The sequence below is a fragment of the Antennarius striatus genome, chromosome 22, assembly GCF_040054535.1.
Source record: "Antennarius striatus isolate MH-2024 chromosome 22, ASM4005453v1, whole genome shotgun sequence".
Lineage (NCBI taxonomy): Eukaryota > Metazoa > Chordata > Actinopteri > Lophiiformes > Antennariidae > Antennarius > Antennarius striatus.
Window position 1 is genome coordinate 1,965,504 of NC_090797.1, and position 13,471 is coordinate 1,978,974.

Consider the following 13,471-nt stretch of genomic DNA (forward strand, 5'->3'; position numbering starts at 1 on the left):
TAATTGGAATATTCCTTTAATCCAGTGAAAGCAGGGATTAATTTAAATGTAAATAATAGATTCCCATCCGTGCCGTTCATTATGGAGTGAGGCCACGCCCACTTTACCTTAGCATGTAGCGGCTACGAGCTAACCTCGCCCCACCTTGTTGGAGCATTTCAAACCCCCCCTTCATGCAAACCTGAACAGAGTTTGACTTTTAAGACCTAATTGGGTGGACTGGCGGGGGGCGTGGCTTGACCTCTTCATTGTGCCGCTGTCATAGGTGTCAATTCAGGATGGGGAGGGGGCCTGGTGGAGCAGGGGGGGGGCTGCTTTGCTTGCTATTTTCTCTTCTGTCATGCCATTGTGGATTAGGTCTTTCAGTTTCGCCCAGAATGCATCTGTGTCATGTGACCATGCCGCTGAATAAATAATGAGCCGTCCGGCGAGCAAGATGGGGGGGGGCGCTCGTCTTGACGGTTTCTTCTTCACGCCGCGTTTCAAGCGTGTTCTTTGAAGCGTGTGTGTGTGTGTTTGTGTGTGTGTGTGTGTGTCCACAGACGTGCTGACCAGGCATCCGTCCGGTGGCCTCACAGACACACAGTCAGCACATTGTCACCGCAGCCGGCCAATCAGAGCGCTCCCAGCTCAGGCCAAAGGGCAGGCGGGAGCCAATCGTCGTGACGACTCCAGGCGAAGTTTGATTCGTGCAGAGAAAACGGGTCGTTGTATGTTCCTGATTTGTCTTTTTAACGTTTATTAAGAGTCGAAAAATTTACGTGGCATCAGCGCTGAATTTACAGAGGTCACAGATATTACACTAAACTTTATTTCCAAACACAAAAAAAGAGAGTCAAGACCTTTTTAACGCCGTATTTAATTCGTTTTTAATTCCTTTTTCAAGGTCATCCTCATCACAGAATGATGGAGAAGCGCTTTGAATGGATTTATAGTCATTTCACAGCTTTGCCAGGTTCTCCCAGCTGTATTTAATAATAACTGACAGTAATATAATGAATAAATGATCGTCATTTAAATGGCAGGAGACTGACGGGTGGAAGTTCACTGATTTACGTTCGGTGAGGGAAAAAATGTCTCTCATTACAAAAAAAAAATCCTCTTTATCGTACAGAATGTTCTCACACACTTCCTGTTCCCGCGTCTCAGGATTTCCCAGTGTCCTCCAGTGTTTCTCTGGGCGTTCCATTTAGTTTGAAACTATTATTTGCTCCACATCCAGATGTTTCTGAGCCCGATATGTTAAAAAAAAAACTGCTCCGTTTCGAGCGCCGACCTCCATCCGGATCGTCACGTGTTTCCGTCCGTCCTCATGAATATTTAAAAACGGGCGAACGCTGGGGGCTTCGTTATGCAGTTCCTTGCTCCTGCTGCTCCTGGGGGTCGAGCCCCACCCCCACCCCCACCCCCACTCCACCTGGGGGGGATTTAAGGCTTTCGTCTCAGTATCCTCTTAAGGCAGGGATGGGCAGTTAAATGGATCAAGGCGCTGGGAGGAAGTGGACCACTTAGCTGAAACTTTCATGTGTACAGGAGGAGGGTGGCGTCCAGTAGGAGGATTAGCTACCGATGCTTTGTGGGGGGGTGGGGGGGTCCGGCTGAATGTGATTATTGACTGGTAAATAACTGTCATTTAAAAAAGGATAATGAGTGAAACTAAACCATTTATGTCGAGTGTTAAGTAAAAACTCACAATCGGATCCACATGGACACCCCCAGGAGCCCCCCCCAACACCCATTAGTGGGAAACACATCACCTGGTTTGAATTTCCCCATCAAAACCGTGCTAATCTCTCCTACTGCAAATTCTTTTACGAGCTCGCTGCGCGCCAGACGTTTTTTTTTTGTTTTTTTTTTAACGCAGGCAGTCAAAGGCCGACCCCGGACCCCAAACCTGGGCCGGAGCCGTTAAAGCTTGTTCCAATTCAAATGATCAAATGGGATTTATTTTTATGAAATCTCCTGCACTGCAGCCCTGAGGCGTGTTCTGTCCCCTCCTGGGTTATAAACACACACACACACACACACACACACACACACACACACACAAAAGATAGAGAGCTCAGATACCGGCGATGCTCGGCCAATATGGATGTTTTCATGATGAAAAGTGTCAATATAAAAGCATCAGCGTGTGTGTGTGTGTGTGTGTGTGTGTGTGTGTGTGTGTGTGTGTGTGTGTGTGTGTGTGTGTGTGTGTGGAAGTCCCGGAGCATCAAAACTTAATTTCCAATCATAGTTTAGCTGAATGCATCAGCGTCTCTGTGACAGAAATAGAATAAACTGTATCTGCACCCCTCCAAAATAAAAGCAGGCAAAATAAGAGCGCAGCCAGGAACTAAAACTCCCGATAAGATTCAAACACGATAATTCGCAAGTGTAAATTTGGCGTCTGACGCAATGAAAATACAAGTAGCTGGGTCACTTCTGTTCAAGTGCATCTAAATATTAGCTGTATTTATTGGCTTTATGCTGTTATAAATCTAAATATAGGTGTGTAGAAGTGAAGCACAGGGAGTGTGCAGAGCTAATGAACTGTTATATAAGGTGGCTGCTAGATTACAAGGCCGACTAAAGACTTGACGTTGTTGCGTAACGTTGAGTTGAGACGCTAATCCATACAGCAGTGACCTGCATGAAGCTCACTTGACTGGACTCGCCTTCACCTGCGCCGGAAAGTAAAGGAATTTGTCTTCAGTAATAAAACTTAAAGTCTTAAAATTTGGCGTGATCTCATCGTTGGCTAACGCTTGTGTGTTTTCTTTTATATAATTCTATTTTTAACGTCCTATTTCCAGCCCAGTCTGTTAAAACTCACCAATGCCATTGTTGCATGAGTCCCAGCAGAGTCATCAGCCGTCGTCGCCACCATCCACGCAGCTGCAGCTGGTGGACCTCCACTGTGGACCCGATTACTTTTGGAGGAGGCTAACTGAATCCATAAATTAGCTGCAAGCTAAATGTTAAAACATTAGCTAGCTGGAATATGCTAACATTAGCCAAGCAAGCTGGATTTGTCTCTGTTAACTCTTTGGTGTCCTTGTGGAGCAAAGCCCTCCAAGCTAACAAGATTGGCCTTGCTAGCTCAGTCGCTAATGACAGTATGAACAAATAAAATGCTAAATCAATACCAGCGTTTTAAATTGTGCTTTGTAACCGTTTGTCGACGTGAACTCATCACGCGTGTCGACGAGTCGGATCCCGGAACGCCGAATCGGGCCTTCTCTGGATTTCTCTGGCAGCGATCGCCGGCTCAACCAAGCTGGATCAATTTCAATCAGCGGCTTACCAAAATGACGCGGCCGCCACCGAACGAGTGTGACGGGGGGGCTAATAATAACCCTGGCCGACCCCGACGCTCTGATGTGGCCTCGTCCCCTCTGGTGCGTCTGGTTTTATGTGTCCCCGATGGAATACATCAAATTACAGATGCAAACGCAGCCGGACCCCCTCATCAAAACTATTTCGGCTCGCTGACACAGTTTGCTAAGTCAGTAATTAGAGCAAAAAGGAAAACGGGAGGCATTGCAGGACAAAAAAAAGAAAAGAAAAGACAGACATGGCAGAAAAATGAAGAAATGGCGACCGGCGGCGACTCATCATTGAGCCGCGGAGACGTTTCCTCTCCGTCCACGCATCACAGGATTGCTGATCATAAATAAAAAGCTCTGATGATGATTTCCCATGAGTGCCGTGAACGACTGCATCGGACGCGTTCGACCGACCGGCGCGCGTGATTGGTCGACTGCTTGACTGGTTCTGAAAGAAAAAAAAATAAAACGAGTGCAATCACGGATTCTGACATCGGCTGGTTTTTAATAATAATTCCAGAATGTCGCGTTTGCATCGACCTGCAATCCAGCTGTAGGGTTTATTTTTATCCATGCAAATTTTTATTTTTTTGATCTCCACCATCGACTGTTTGCTGTCCCAGCAGGACCCCCCCCCCCAGTCCTGTCCCTTTCATCACTATTTGCACACTTGCATGCAGGACAGGGCGTCCTCAGAGGCCTCGTGATTTAGCATTTCGGTGCACCTGTTGCATCGAGGGGGGGGGGACGGGACACTGACCCGCAAAACCACTTTTAGCGCCCTCCGGTTCAGCTTAATGTGAGGCAACACCCCGTGCGAAGGCGCCAGCGACCAAAAGCAGAGCTGCTGATTTTTTTAAAGCAAAAATCAAGCGTTTGATTTCACCCAAAGGAGGGAACGGAGGAGGTGTTTGGTGCTAAAAACGCTTCGCTGGTGGTGATTGCTAATAATAACTGAGGCTAAAAATAGTCCAGGCTGATCATAGAGAGGTGGAAGATGCTGTTTCCAACACTTTGAGGCTCAATCCAATAAACCATTGAACTCCATTGTTAAAAAGGAAATCAGCTTTTTCTGCAGCGCTTCTGGATCCCCGAGCGGAGACGTGAGGCTTTCTGATTCCTCCAATCGGGCCGACAGGAAGCTGTAATTCTGCTCTAATTCAGTCGATATGTGCAGGAAATGGAACAAAAGGCCCAGGAGCACACGTCTTGATTGCATGTTGTCTCTGTGGCGTGACGGATGACGCGGCCTAACCGGGAAGAGGCTGGGATTAGCATACAGTCGACGTCTCTGCAGGCAGGCCCGCAGGCCGCCCCAGCATTTACATAACTCTACAGTCGGCAGGCTGGGAGCGAGATAAGTTTCCCTGGAACTCTCTGAGGCTTCTGTTTGATTAGCAATCACACACACACACACACACACACACACACACACATACACACATACACACACACACCAGTTATCAGAGGTAGCTGAAGATAAAAAGTGGAAAGTTCACCGAGAGCCAAGGTCACGCCATCAGATGTACGGAGAGACGCCGAAACGGAGCAGCTGGCTCCGACCGACGCTCCCGTGTGCATCGTGTTCTCCTGGGTCGGCGACGCCATCCCGTATGTGTGTGTGTGTGTGTGTGTGTGTGAGTGTGTGTGTGTGTGTGTGTGTGTGTGTGTGTGTGTGTGTGTGTGTGAAGGAACCCATCACCGGACAGTTGGATTTGGGATGGATGCACATGCAGCGTTCCCACCTCTGGATGCTGATGTTGCAGGAGAATGTGTGTGTGCATGTGTGCGCATGTCTGTGTGTGCATGTGTGCGCATGTCTGTGTGTGCATGTGTGTGCATGTGTGTGCGTGTGTGTGTGTGTGTGTGTGCGTGTGTTTAAAAAATGCATTTCCTGGTTGATTGTTTTGGTTTGGTTTATCTGCAAGATTATGCATAAAAATTCCGAAGTGATTTCTGGTTTTAGGTCACAATGACCTCCCCCCCACCCCCTATTAGATTTTAGATAGGACTAAGTTAATCAGAGGGGTGGGGGGTGGGGGGAGCCATTATGTTTTGGTTTCTGTCTTGTTTCTTATGCTAATATAAGATTAGCTTAACTAGCACGGCGCCCGGTTGAGCAGATACCTCCTGACAGTTCATGTTAATGCAATCAGGCCTTATCTGAAATGAAAGTCACCCCCCCTGCACCACCACCACCACCTCTCCCTTTAACCACCATTCACAACACAAGCCCCCCACATTTCTTCCTCCCCCAAGAGAAAACCATTTGAGGACACTTTTTGAAATGTCTCAGAGGAGAAGATTCAACAAAAAGATATGATTCAGGTTTTATTCAATAAAAATTTATTAGGAGCTGTTTTTATGAGATTAATCACAAAAATGCAAAAAATAAAAACATTCTGAAGTTATAAAAGTTTGAAAAGTGAGGATTTGCATTTAATATCTTTAAAAGTAGTGATTTTTTTATTTTAGACTGTTGGCAAAACAAAATACTCGATCTGAATATGTCACCGTGGATGTTCGAAAATCTCAAATTTTTCACTATTTTCTCAAATTTTACACAATTAAACATTAAATAAATAATAATAAAAAGAAAAAAATCTGACAGATTTTCCATTTGTTCTTTTATTTGTTCGTATTATAACGTTTTAAATTTAGTTTTTCAAACGTCAACATTAAGTTCAGTTTCTCAAATAGTTCCAATTTTGCAACCCCCCCCCCAACAAACTTGTCTCACTGCGGACACACACACACACACACACACACACACACACACACACACACACACACACACACACACACACACACACACACACACACACACACACACACACACAGGGAGAGGCCGTCTCCAGAATTGCCGCCACGTGCGCTCAAATGTCTGTTTTATTCTGCTAGCTCTTACCTGATTGGTGCAAATACGAAACACAGTATTTATATACGACATCTGATTGGTCGGCGCCTCCGAATCGATAGTGGCCACAGCGCAAATCCTCCAGACAAGGTATTCCTGGGACGTCTAGTACTATGAGAAAGTAGTGCGCGGCGAAAATGACTATTCCGAGTAAATAACCGGATAAAAGTGGATTAAAATGACAAAAGACGTTAAATGTGGTGAATAAAACGTAAATATGGTGGAAACACGTGATTTAAAGTGGGATTGAGGCGAACGTGTCGGCCTGTGTTGGCGGCGGAGGGATACCGCCTTCCCACCGCGCGTCAAAATATTGGCTTGTGGAGCTCGCGCCAAAGCTCAGACTGCGTCCGCTCGTCGGGAGGCGAACACACCGCGGAGGAGGAGTACCACACGCTGCGTGTACCGCGAACACCGGAGCGCCCGGCGCTTCTTCCACCGGAGAGGATTCTCACACACCCCCCCCCGCCGGGCTCGACTCGACCCCACCGGAGGCGGATATTTTTAATGCCGGTTTCCGGACGGACGGAGGACGACTTGGCGGCGGTGACGCGACTTTGACGGGCGCGGTGCGGCGGAGGGTTGGCGCACTGCTGCTGGGCTCGGACACGGAATTGAGATCCAAGCCGGAGAAGCGCGCACACAGAGCGGAGCGGGGCCCCGCGTTCCCCCGCGTTCCCCCGCGTTCCCCCGGGGCTGGTGGCTGTCCGGCCCGCTGGTTTCTTCCACGCCGGTGTTTTTTTTTTCTTCTTTTTCTTCTTTCGTGAATATGTTGCTGTCAAAGTTCGGTTCTTTTTCGCATATCTGCAATCCTTCAAGTATGGACCACCTCCCCGTGAAGATCCAGCTCCAGTCAGGTGTGTGTGTGTGTGTGTGTGTGTGGGGTGGGGGGGTTTATTTACTCCGCTCCACCGGCTCCACCGGAGGATCGCTGACGGACGGGAGCCGAACGCGCGCAGCGGCGTGGATTGTCGGTGGTGGTGGGGGTGGAATGTGACCCCCTCCCAGGTTTTAACCCACTTCCCTTCTTCTTGCCCCCCCCCTACAGTTAAAGTGGAGAAGGAGCCCTTCGAGAAGGTTTTCCAAGTGGGTTCCGTGTTGGGCAGCGGGGGATTCGGTACCGTTTATGCGGGCAGCCGCCTCTCCGATGGCGCACCGGTAAGTGTGTGTGTGTGTGTGTGTGTATGGGGGGGGGGTGTTTTGATTTTGCATGTGGGGGTTATTTAACCCCACCCGTGATGTTTAACTCGTGTTTTTTTTCCATCCAGGTCGCGGTGAAACACGTCGCCAAGGAGAGGGTGACCGAGTGGGGCACCATTGTAAGTACGCGCCCCCGTTTGTTTTGGTTCGGAACCGACCCCGTGTGACGTCACCAAGGCTAAACTCCTACCCCCCCCCCTCCCTCACATACAGAACGGATCCATGGTGCCTCTGGAGATCCTGCTGCTGAAGAAGGTCAGCTCCGCGTTCCGCGGGGTCATCAAGCTGCTGGACTACTACGAGCGCGCCGACGGCTGGCTGATGGTGATGGAGAGGCCGGAGGTGGTGAAGGACCTGTTCGACTTCATCACGGAGAAGGGCGCGCTGGACGAGGACACGGCGCGGGGGTTCTTCCTGCAGGTGCTGGAGGCGGTGCGGCACTGCTACAGCTGCGGGGTGGTGCACCGCGACATCAAGGACGAGAACCTGCTGGTGGATTTACGCACCGGGGAGCTCAAGCTCATCGACTTCGGCTCGGGGGCCATTCTCAAGGACACCGTCTACACGGACTTCGACGGTGAGCCCCCCCCCACCACCACCTCCCACATCCCCGTTCTGTAACCCCCCCCCCCCACTCCCGGTGGATTAATCGCGGTTTTTCAGGCGTCCGTGTGCGCGCCGGCCGGTTTGCCCTTGATGCTCCGCGGCGCTATTTTCAGACGCGGAGGCGTTCACGCGCGTGACGCAGTGGGTTGTTTTGGGTGTGGGGGGGTGGGGAGGGGGGGTTCCACATCCCGGGGTTTCATAATAACAACTATTATAGCTATTGTTTCGTTATTATTATTATTATTATTATTGTTGTTTTGGTTTATAATTAACGTTTAATTCTGCGTCAGCACGCGCGTCACGGCCGACGCGGTGTTTGTCGGGAATGTTTTGTTTGTTTTTATGTTGTTTTATTTATCTGGTCTGTCTCGTGAGACGTCGCGTGTTTGTTGTTTTTTTGTTTTTTTTTAATTGTTGGTTGACGCTCGTCTCGCGCCCCGTAGCCGTGTCAGGTCGGTGCCACGTAACATCTGTTTGTTGTGAAACCCGAGTGGGCGTCACGTGACCGGCTCACGTTGCGTTTTTTTTTGTTTTTTTCCCCCCTCCTCCTTCCTTTTGTGTGTGTGTGTGTGTGTGTGTGTGTTTGGTATCCAAGTTCCTCCTTTTTTTTTTTTTTCCGGGGGGAGGGGGCGGGGCGGGGGGCGTGGCCACCGGGTTTGTGTTGTGTTGGCCGATGGGAGCATGACTCAGACTTTTTTTTTTAGACATAAGTCGGTTATTTTTATTTCGATTTCGACTCATTCTTCTTCCTCCTCCCTCCCCACTCTCCAGGCACACGCGTGTACAGCCCCCCCGAGTGGATCCGTTTCCATAGATACCACGGGCGCTCGGCGACGGTGTGGTCGCTCGGCGTGCTGCTGTACGACATGGTGTGCGGCGACATCCCCTTCGAGCAGGACGAGGAGATCCTCCGGGGGCGGCTCTACTTCAGGAGGCGGGTCTCAGCCGGTAAGTCTGTCGCCACGACAACGACGACAACACCCATCACTCTGTTGCCCCCTAGCCTTAGCAACCAGTCCGACCCGGGAGGCTCCTCCCAGTCGAGACAGACTCCTGACGCTGAGGGTTGTTGTTGCGTCTCGCTGCGGTGCATTGTGGGTACCTGACTCCTCCTCTCCCTCCCCAGAGTGCCAGCAGCTGATCAAGTGGTGCCTGGCGCTGCGGCCCTCGGACCGCCCCACCCTGGAGCAGATCAGCGACCACCCCTGGATGAGGTCGACGCCCGCCGAGTCGCCCAAGTCGTCGCCCGAGGAACCGGACGGCGGCGGCGGCGGTGGCGGCGACATCCGCCTCAGGACCATCGACACGGACTCTTCATCAAGCACAAGCTCCAGCAAGGAGAGCCTCTGAGGGAGGGGGGACGGGGCGGGCGGGAGGGGGCGCTCCCCGATGGACTGATGGACTTTCCGGGGAGAGAAGAAAGGAGCGGGACGGACTCGCCCGGCGCCGGCTGGAGGGGTGTTCCCCTCATTCCGGTCCAGCGAGGAGAAAATGTAGTTTAATTTTCCTATTTTGTAGGAAATTTCTAATTTATTACCGTTTGTCCCCCCCCCCCCTCTCAACCCCCCCACCTCGTTATTTTTTATTTTTATTTTTTTTGAGTTGATTCTACTCGTTTCCTAATGGGGAACTATTTTCTGTTCGGGCGGTCTTACCAGCGCTATTTATAACCCCCACCTCCAACCCACCCCCCCCACCTCATTTGTAACCTACTAGGCTGGTATCTGCAGCTGGCAAGGCCCCCCCATTCGGACATGGCTGCTCTCATAGAGCTTGGAGAAGACATTTTTATTTAAATGTTTTAATTTTGATTTTGTAGTGCCTTTTTTCGGGAAGCTGCTTTTTGTTTTTTTTCCGGGGGCTTTATTTTTATTTTTATTTTTATTTTTTTTTTGCCTGATGGTTAAAGTTGCCTCTGCTGTGACCGGAGACTGGAGGAGGGACCTTTTTTTTGTTTTTTTTTGTTACTTAAAAAAAAAAAAAAATCTTCCTCCTCTCCATCACTGCTAGCCGCCCCTTCTCCGAGCGCTGAGGCTATGCTAGCGTTAGCATTAGCGTTAGCTCGGAGAGAAGCGGGCGGGGGCTCTTCCTGACGACGAATACTTGAAACCCCCCCTCCCCCCCCAACCCTGACACCCCCATTTTTGACGCTGCTCTCCCAAACCTGAACAGGGGTTTGGAAACTGGATTCTGTCTTTACTGAATGTCTACACCCCCACCCCCCCAATACACACACACACACCTCTGGCTCCTCCCCTACCTGTCGGGGGCATTTGTTTCTTTTTTTGCCTCCCGCCATCTCACTGCTTGGAACATCATAGCCCCCCTAAACCCCTCCCCCGGCCTCCCTCAGGGTTGGGGGGTGTGAAATGCACAATCAATGCAATATTCATGGACTCAATTATGTTGGTTTTTTTTCAGCAAATATTGTACAGCGTGTATTTTTTCTTTTTGTGTGTACTTTTATTTTTCCTCCCCATGCTTTTTAATTTATTTGTACACATGTAGACATTCCACACTCTGTGGCTATTTATTTATTTATTGTCTATGCTTAAAAGTCCCCTCACACCCCACCCCAATCCCCCCACCCCCTTTGAAAATTTGCATATCCTTCTTGGTCTTTGGTTTGCATTCCTATAACTTATTTTTACATTTCGAGTTTTTTTTTTGTTTTTTTTTTTGAGATGTGGAGGATGCACTGAAGCAGTTGTCGATGTAAAGCAGAATAAAAACAAGTTTACTTAAATTTGAAGAGCATTTGAATGTTATTTAACCCCGTCGCAGCCGGAGCGTCCTGCTCAGCGTCGCCCCCCAGTGGACAACCTTTTCTGACTTGTAGCTGTGAAGAATGGATGTTGCTATTTTTTTTATACCACGGTTTCGATTAAAATGATTTTTTACGCACCGAATCTGACGTCTCCGTCCCTTCTGTTTATAATTCCGCCGCTTTGACTTCTAATGAAGCCCCCAGCCAATTGCCCCACCCCCCCCCACCCCCAAGGAGGCTAACGTAGCACACTGCTTTAAAAGCGACGTGGTTCCGCGTGACGCAGCTGCAGACGTGGCGTCACGGGGTCCGTTAGCTGCGTGACAACCTGCAGGAAGCGCGGCGCTAATAAGAGACAGATGTGTCTCTGGAGCGGAATGAGGGATGATGGGATGTCAAGAAGAAAACGATGGAGGTGGGGGGGGGGGGCACGCATGGTCTCACGCTGCTCTCATGCGGTAAATGTGATTTCTCTTGCCAGTTTTCTCCTACCTGAGATGCGTGACGTGAAGCTGATGTTTGTGAGTGGGGTTTCCGGACTGGTGCTGCCCCCTCTGGTGAGTCTGTGTCACTATAGCTCACCTGCTGCACCCTACGAAGCCCACCCTACGCTATGAAGGGTGTTACGACCACCCCCGGGTGCACGAGCGGTGCATCATTAACTTTTTAACGCGTTTGCATCCACAACTTATTTCGTTCCCGTTGCTACATCTTTCCGCGACCGTTGTCGTAGGTGACAACTCGACAGACACAGAAGACGATGGCAGATGGACGCCGGGCACGAAGGCCCCCGATGGGCACAGATGGGTGGGTGGGTGGCACCCGCAAAGGCGGTACAGGCGTCGGCGCCAGAACGGAGACGAGGGGAAGGAGCGAGACGCGGATACCACACGGAACAAAACTCTCCGGTTATATAACACATGGATAATTCATTCAGACACATGGATTTGATAAAATTTTTGAAAAATATTTAATAAATATTTAAGAGCAAATGTTTGAGGAAATTAAAAAATAAAACTTTCAGTAAAAGTTTATTGTAAAAGCAAAAATAATTAATTTGCAGTAAAGTAAGAATCAAACCAAAAACTAAAAATGATGCAAAATATTTAGTCGTTCATCTTCTTATCGGCTGCTTCCACTCTCGCGGGTCACGGGGGTTGCTGGAGCCTATCCCGGCGTAGAACATGAGGAAAGTCAAAATTTTAGTTAAAAAAAAAACCAAAACGTTTTTTAGAAAGTAAAAAAAAAAAAAAAGCACCCTTTTTTCAGGATCCACTTCATAAATTTGATGTTTATTTTTCCCATCATGTTCCCACGACAAGAAGTTTGTGTTGTAGCTTCTGCGTAATCCTGATAATATGAAAGCAAACAAACATCTAACCTCACCTTTGAACGTTTAAACATCATTCGGTCCAGCCTGACCGCGTTCGTTTACTTTGGTACATCCGACAGTCTGGTTGTCGTGGGACTCCGGAGCGCCGCCGGTAACAAGGATTAGCTCCTCCTTTAGGGAATTCTCACCGGTCCGGATCGACATTCACGGAAAAGTGCGTCACTCCTGGAGACGAGTACCTGGACGCCCAGCTGGAGCGAAGCTGCTAGCGTCACGGCGGAGGAACTGGCTGTTCTAGGTCAACAGGACGCGCTGTAAACACCGGGCTAGTGTGATTTAGGAGATAGAAACACACACACACACACACACACACACACACACACACACAGGTAACCACAAACAAACACACAACTCCTTTGCTTATGTTTGAATTATCTCCATCTGCTCCATCTTTGTTGTTCCCTCATCAGAATAATTTCCTCAATTCAATCGTTTGTTTGTTATCATGAAGCGACGACCAGAGAAACACGCACAAACGATTGTTTGTTCACCTCACAACAACAACAACAACAACAACAACAACACATGCGTGCCTCAGCAGGTGAACTGAGGTGAGGGCAGAGGTTTAATATCCCCAAGACGGGAACAAGTTGTCCTGCATCAGATGGAATGATGGGAAAAAAAGGAGTGGCCTGGTGAGAAGAAAGGCGGGACTTTTTGAGGAAGGACAGAAAGATCTTAATCACTTTGTTTTTTTGCGAGCTTGTAATACGATCAAAGGCGGCGTCGACCTGCCAATGGTTCCGCCCTGTGGCTGTTGTGTTTCTCCGGCGATGGGAAGCGTCGTTTCTGCTGATGAAACGGGACACTGTTCCTGGGAATAACAGCGCGACACAGCGGCCTATTGTGCAGCAACGCAACAAAGACGCGTCAGATAAAGACGGAATGCTGGACCGACAAAACCGGTGTGTTTATTCCTGTCTTAGCATCTCTGCGGTCGTTTCAGAAACCCAACGATTTGCTAGCGGAAGGAAAAGTCAGGTATCTTGTGGGCGTATTAATACCGTCACTGTCTTGACGTCAGCGTGACGTCGATACCAACGACGCCGCCGCCTTGAGGCGTCCAGAACAAACACAAAGCTGCGGTTGTGTTTGCCTCGGTCACGGTGGACCCATCAGAAGAAAGGAATACGCGTCACGCCGCTCGCGCAAGTCACACCGGAAAACCGTCATGATACTGAAAGAAATACGCGTCAGACTGACTCAGAGGGTTTCCTTTTGTAGGAGAAGTGGGAGGGGCTACAACTCCCATGTGACCTCAATGAACAGGTGAAGAT

The 13,471-nt window shown here is 49.4% G+C and overlaps 1 protein-coding gene across 1 annotated transcript; it reads left to right on the forward strand.

The window, feature by feature from the left end:
* Positions 1–6,558: 6,558 nt before the first annotated feature.
* Positions 6,559–9,399, forward strand: pim3 (Pim-3 proto-oncogene, serine/threonine kinase). The gene is made up of 6 exons (XM_068306948.1): positions 6,559–7,085; positions 7,277–7,386; positions 7,497–7,547; positions 7,642–8,005; positions 8,806–8,982; positions 9,161–9,399. The coding sequence occupies exons 1-6, from the start codon at positions 6,998–7,000 to the stop codon at positions 9,382–9,384; spliced, it is 1,014 nt and encodes a 337-aa protein (XP_068163049.1). The 5' UTR covers positions 6,559–6,997; the 3' UTR covers positions 9,385–9,399.
* The last annotated feature ends 4,072 nt before the right edge of the window (positions 9,400–13,471 follow it).